Source organism: Osmerus mordax, chromosome 18, assembly GCF_038355195.1.
Source record: "Osmerus mordax isolate fOsmMor3 chromosome 18, fOsmMor3.pri, whole genome shotgun sequence".
Lineage (NCBI taxonomy): Eukaryota > Metazoa > Chordata > Actinopteri > Osmeriformes > Osmeridae > Osmerus > Osmerus mordax.
The window spans coordinates 10,466,063-10,473,354 of NC_090067.1; the positions used below are offsets into that span (position 1 = coordinate 10,466,063).

Below are 7,292 nucleotides of genomic sequence, written 5' to 3' on the forward strand. Positions count from 1 at the left end.
TACGGATGATTTTTACGATCTAATTCATAGACAAAACCCCTATTCATTTGGCACCCAAATGTCAGAGTGCCAGAACCGGCCCACCAAAGTTCCCAGCTAAAAAAGTCGAACTGAGTCCGTGATAGTGAGCTCAAGCACGGTTGAGGCAGAGCCCCATGAGCCGGTCAGTGGCAAGGACCACTAATATCCACGCGTCGGAGGTAAGTGAAAGGAGCAGATTTTCAAGGCTACCTGTTGATTTTCTATTGGCTACACCAAATCGCCTACAAGTCAGTAAAGTGTTATTGTTTTGTATTGCTGTTAGGATTAGGATACCTACTGATGTTTTTATCCACAGCCAAACGAAATATCAGACTGAAGATGTTGTTGTAAAGTTTGCGGTTTAGCTCTCAAATGCATTTACGCTTACAATGACAGATCAAGAAAATATACGCCCTGTGTTGTTCGAGTATAAAGTTTATTTATAATCCATTTCATACGTATATGTATACAATTTCCAGTCATTCTTTAAAAACATTTACAAAAGCTCATTATCACTATGGAGCAGTACACTTAAAAGCAACGGGATTCACTGCGGAGATATCCAAGTGAAATATAGGCTACAGACTGATAGACTGATACAAAATAATAATTAAAAACAAAAGCTCAAGACGCTCCACCAAGTGAACAACTTTACAGCAGCCCGTGCAAAGGAAGGATATAAAAGCATAGCCACACACATTGTTCACAACGCACACAAAATCACAGAAGGCCTGTTAAGTTTAGGCTATAGGAGTCAGGTGACAGTATGGTACAATACAATAAAATAAATACATAACATAATTACATATTAAAACAAAGGCTATTTACAAAAGCAACTCAAACCCCCACTACCTATTCGTGTAGACTTTATAGTGTTTTGAGTGCATTACACAACTTTTAATACATATTTTACGGATTCATTTGCGTAGACTTCAAGCTTATTATCTATTTTCGTCTGAACAATGAATAAGTTAAACAAACACGTATTTACCATTCGTTTTTGTTTTTCTAACTCTACACAGAAATGTACAGAACGCAAGTATTTTTTTACTCACACAAACATTAACACTGTAAAAAATAAACATAATGAGGAGGTGTTTTTGAAAGGCCGTATTGGACACGTGGTTGTTGACTGTCCATAGACAGCCCATGGAAAGTCTCAAGCAACTGAATATCAGGGACGGTACCCCACACCCCCTGCCGCCGCCATACTCATGCTTTTCAGTTTATTGTCCTTTTTCCACTTCATCCTTCGATTCTGGAACCAGATTTTGATCTGGCGTTCTGACAGACAGAGCGCGTGCGCTATCTCGATCCTCCGCCTGCGGGTCAGATACCTATTGAAGTGGAACTCTTTTTCGAGCTCCAGGGTCTGGTAGCGCGTGTAGGCTGTCCTCGCCCTCTTCCCCTCTGGTCCAGACAAACTGTCTATTAGAAATAGAGAGGATTAAGCGAATTAGTCCAAAAACATTTGTAATTCAATGAAAAATATTTCAAGAAATGTTACATGGACTTAATCACATAAAACAATAATTCCAAAAACATGTCTCCCAAAAAAAGATGTATTAACTAACCACATACCATGCTCCCATGCTCCCACCCACCTTTCATGCTCTAAGAGCCCGAAGCTGTATGCTACATGTCAGTCAGCCTTTATGCAACATACACAACATGGGCTAGACTTTGGAATATTGGTTTACAGAGAATCATCTAAATTGAATATTAGCTTTATATCTTAGATTTTGGTTATGTTACAATGCTTTAAGCTTAGCATGGCTACTGTAACCAACCACTCAACAGACATTTGTTAAGTAGACATCACTGTTATCAAATGAAGCTTATTTACGTATATTAACTTTCTGTAGCTAAGTCTTGTCTTGATATGGCAACAGGCACACCACTTAAAATGGCTATCACGTCTTCTCCCCACGCAGTCTCTCAAATACACAAGTTCGGCTAGCCTATATAAAAAACGATTATAACGTAATATGAAAAGCTCTATACCGTGACTTATGTGCAGTTTTCTCATCCAGGGGTATATCTGGGGCTGGGCAGAATCGGTGACATTTTGGGAAGTTGTTTGCGCGCTTCCCGCGGGTTTCTCTTCCTGGATGGTGGTAGATTTAGACACACAGACCCGGTTCACCAGCGTGCCGCCGTTCGAGCTCGGAGTTGAGCAGGAGCTTGTTATGGAGTTCTTTATGGGGCGGTGCTGAGGTGATTCGGTGACCGGGGACGAGTTCGCAACAGAAGAGGAGCAGGGGAGAGGGTCAGGTGGTGGCGAGAGAGACACGTTCCCGGTGGCGCTTGCGGGCTGAGTGTACCTGGCTGGTTCTATAGAGGACGTCGTTGCAACCGAATTGCTCGGGGAGTACTCGGGCTCCCGTTCGCTGGCCACAAAGTGTCCAGTACCGCCACGACCAACAGTGAGGTCCATCCCGTTGTAACCATAGCCGTACCTGCTGGAATGCATGGTTGTTGAGTCCCTGTATTGGTCGTTTGCCGAGTTGTGGTCTCCATAATTATGTAACTGGAAGTCCGCGCCATTGGGATAGCGACCGCAGAATGAGTTTACAAAATAGGAGCTCATTGACAATTCCAGTTTTTGTTCGTTGTAGAACTCCTATGTTGTTTTTTATTTTAGCCGAAGTAATAACGTGTGTGCTTGATTTGTGGCTCTTGATGGTTTTGCGCGTTCTATAGCACCCTTGCACAATTTATGATGAATTATGGAAATGAGTAGAACATGTACTTGATTCTCTCTTACGTAGGCACCCAAATATGGGGTATGGCTGAGAATCACGTGCTTTTGTTGACCAGTCGTAAATCCTGCTTGATGACCTCCAGAGGTAAACTCGTGCACAAAGGGAATATGGGTGGGATGTTTGGTGGTGCGCGCGGCGATGCGCGTCAGGGCATTGAGCTTGGTGAGCTTGTATCCGATATCTTGGATAGTCGTCGTGCGCCATCCTCTGGTCATATACTAGAACTGCCTACGTCGACTTTTGGGGCGTGTACTCGAAACGGGGTCGTTCGGAGGTTAACGACCATTGCGGCAAAAGCAACGGATTCCCAAACAATACAACAAGAGAGTGGGTCTCTCCGCAAAGTGGTTAAAGTTACTCGGTGAAATACTTGCTGAAATACAGCATTATTACTTCATGATAGGCTAAAGCAACAAAATATGTTGTCGCGTGGCCACAACATTCATAATTATGATGGCAGTCCTGTCTTTTATCATTTAAATACAGAATTGTGAATAAATTGCAGTGGTTCTACCTACGCAAGTCTATGTAATATGTGATATAGTTTTAGGGAGCAAGCAGGCACTCTATGAACATGTCCGGAATTACACATGTTGAAGAAGAACGGCCACTGTGTAATAGACTGACATACTAACAAAAAGTTCGATATCAAAACTAAATGTTCCTCACATCTGAGAAACAAATATTTAAAACAAACATCCCAGTTTCTATTGACCAATTGCATATTTTAAGGCCTAGGCTATGTTGTACCACTTTGCCTGTGCATAAAGATGTGGACGTGCATTAAAGGATGAAATAAAAAAAGAAATACCCCCCCCCCCCCCCCCCCCCCATCTGCCAAAGGTCCAGAATTTAAATCCGTTTTTTGAAACCTTATAATTAAATACAAAATGAGGAGAGAAAAAAAAACACACACACACCTTCCAACAGGCTGTCTACCTGTGCTGCAATTTTATATTGACAAGAATGTCGATATATTGGTCAAATTCCAGTAAAAAGGATACCTTTTGGTGGAAATGTAATATTTGCTCACATCCAATAAATAAATTATGAATAAAGATAATAAAGTTACCTATTAAACCACAGTGGAAAACATGCCATGACATTAAAATGGCTGAAACCATGAGTATTCTTTGACTGATTCTTAACTTCCCATGTGACATTTCCCAGTACAAATCGTATCGGTTAGTCCTAAAAAGCTAACACAAACTCTTTTGTGTCACAGATTTGACAGAAATCTCCTGTCAAATAACGATTTTTTTTAAATGATTTATTTATGAATTTTGACAGTTATAACCCATAACTACAATAATAAACCGCCCATTTTCACGTCGTTAGTATGGCTTACAGGCCGATGGCAACTGGACCAGACGCAGAGCGACTTTCAGTATACACAACGAGCACCAAACCATTCCAATAAACCTGTGCGTCGCAAAAAACCGCCTCCAACAGGCCCTGCTCCTTATTGGATATTCCATGGCACTTTAGAAGGCGCTTAGGCTACTATTGTCCGTCTGGTTTCCTTGTGCGTCCCTCACTCCCGAGCTTGAGAGGTTGTTGATTGCACAAGGAGCATGATGTATAATTATGTAAGCATGGAATATTTGCAAAAGACCCCTGAGCTGCGTTTCCCAAAGCATCGTAAGCCTATCATATAATCCATCGTATGATGGATCTTAGTTTTACCGGCCGTTTACCAAAGCCATCGTAGCTAAAGACGCTCTTAAAAATGCTTGTAGATTAACAAGAGCTCCGTAGATCGCAAAGAGCATCTTAAGCAAAGAGACTCAGTGGAGACACCAGTAGGCCGATCTTAAAAACAAGGCTACATGGATGCGTAAAGATGATTTGAGATGAAAAATAGATAATTATTTTATATATATATATATTACAGAACTTAAACTGAAACTGGGATATTTTTCAATGAACTATATGCTACACATGTCTTTAATCAAATAGTGTGCAAAGCATTTCATAAATGCATCATGCTGATGTAAAGAAATGACACCTGCTCGGCTTTATGCACGTGCCTGCATCTTGTGAACTAACATTAACCACATACGATATATATTAAATACGATAATAATATATATATAATTATTATTATAATATATAATAATAATTCTTAAGAGACAAGAACGTTCTTGTTAAGAGCATGTTTGAGACACGCACTCTTAACCACTAAGACCAATCGTTATCGGAAAACGCAGCCCTGGACGGTACCGAACCTTACAGAAGTGTAAGATAACGGACCAAGTGTCCCATATTCCGGGGTAGACCGAGCACAAAGCATGCCAAAATAAGTTAAATAGCTTAAGTTCCGCGTGCATAGCTGTGAGGCCATGGCTGTTGGTGGACATTTTTGGAAGGGATGATTTTAAATGTGTTTCCAAGGAGCCATGCACAGCTGTATTATTGCTGATATGATAGGTATCCCCCATGGGAACAAGGACCCAACAAGGAAGTAAATAGAAAAAATTGAACAGGAAAAGGAACCGGAAGAAGGGAAAATAAACCAATTACGCTACTGAATTAACTCGTGTAAAAGCTTTTCAGGCCCTGTGCTTTCTCTTGGCGCACAGGGGAAAGGGAATGCGCGGCTAACTCTGAAGCATGCACGAGATGGAAACTATAGGAGCAAGCCCTTTGAATGAGCGAGTAAAATTTCACGACCCTTCACTTTTATTCTCTCATAAATCGCTTCAATATACAAAGTTTTAAACGCGAGTGATCTTCTGAGTAACTCATGCTGCATGGATTTGAAAAACAAAATGGATTGTAGCCTACTGTTCCCATTAGATGTGAAATATTCATAAAATGTGTTGTTTATGGAATTTTATATTTTACAAAAACATTGTGACCCAGGGGAACCATAAAGCCACTGATAAATAGGCCTATGCTGACCAAAGCCAAATAAGATAGGCTACTATCTTGTGATAATATGCTACTGTAGGAACCCTGTAGCATAATCATGTTTGTGGCTCTATCTTCGTGTTATTTATAGACGTTCGTCATTCAATTTGTAAGTCTTTATCATAAATAAATGCGCAAGTCTTAACAAGCAAAACAGTAAAAACAACGCTGGTTATTGAATTAGCAATTTATGATCATCTGATGTTTCAAGTAAAGGTCTGGATAGATGTGACACATTCCTGCACTTGTTACATTTCACTTCTCTGTCAAGGATACAAGAACGTTGATAACCTTTGATAAGCTTTTATTTGTTTCCCTAGGTCATCCTGTTTACGTGGACGAGTGTATGGAATTTTGGGGATTTTGTAGGCCCGATTATGAGTAATGATAATACGATACTATCACTCTGAATTTAACTGTGGTAGATATGGCTACCAATTTAACATGTTTATAAACAAACGATTGATAGTTGGATAGCCTAATTTCAGACTAATCCTTTTCGTTACGAAGAGGAAACCATTAAAATAGCCTATTCGAGCCCTAACATAAATGTCTTACTAGGCTATAACACATAGGGCCTACATATTAAACAGCGTGTTTGTGTGATCTCACCAACCATTAAGTAATGACACGAATCTAAAAACGACAAAAAAGTATCTTATGGTAATACAGGTTTGTCGACTGGAGAGCTTATGATTCCGATTTTGATTGTGTGCTGGACTATCATTGTTGTTTCCATCAATATGACCAGCAGCATTTAATTGATTATAGCAAAGTTCCCTCTTTTATAAGGCCTTTATAGAGCTATAATCTAACTCAAGCAGGGATGAAACCAGAAGATCTGAAAATATCAAGGTGGCCTCAAAAACAGAACATTCAACCTTCAACAAAGTGCTAACGTTGTTAATATTCCCCAAGTAACATGGAAGCGAAGGAAGGAGCCTTCCCCACAAGATGGCAGCAGTGGGCAGTATGTTAACAACAGCACAGCAATAACATAAGCAGCTGACAGTCCATCCTTTTCAAATAGTGACAAACAAGTAAACATAAAAGGTTATGCATAGAGTAAAAGGGAATTACCATAAACGAAAAAACAATAGGTCAGAAAAACAGTATATTAATAATATATTATAAGAAACCTGTAAATGTGACCTGTTTCACACATATTAGCCTAAGCCTACACCTAGCGCCAAACCAAATAAATAAGCTATCGTGTCACATGCTCTGTCAATTAATCACTACCAGACTGAAACGTTCAACGTACATTTTTTTATGTCCAATTACTTTTCCTTGGCAAAGGCAGAGACATTACAGATTAATTTGGGAAGCGTTCATATTCTTACCGTGTCTGACATGTCCCGGTCTCGTGGAGCGTGGAGATGACACCGGGAGGAAACGCAGTTGCGGCCTGAGACCAACATGGAAGATCCCAAGGCACTCCAGATGAATCTTTGTATGGATCCAAAAACTCCAAGGGCCAGCGGTACACGTGTGTTTAATCCGTTCATTTTGCCAATCCGTCAACAGAGGGGAGGGGTTCATGTGTCCAAACTGTACGGTCCCATGGCCAGAGGATCTTACTCTGATCCTGCA

General features: G+C 40.4%; 1 protein-coding gene across 1 annotated transcript; it reads right to left on the reverse strand.

Moving 5' to 3' along the window:
• Positions 1-438: 438 nt before the first annotated feature.
• Positions 439-2,703, reverse strand: hoxa5a (homeobox A5a). Its single transcript, XM_067255381.1, has 2 exons — positions 2,026-2,703; positions 439-1,449 (listed from the first exon to the last, which is right to left on the reverse strand). The coding sequence occupies exons 1-2, from the start codon at positions 2,609-2,611 to the stop codon at positions 1,196-1,198; spliced, it is 840 nt and encodes a 279-aa protein (XP_067111482.1). The 5' UTR covers positions 2,612-2,703; the 3' UTR covers positions 439-1,195.
• Between the last annotated feature and the right edge of the window lie 4,589 nt (positions 2,704-7,292).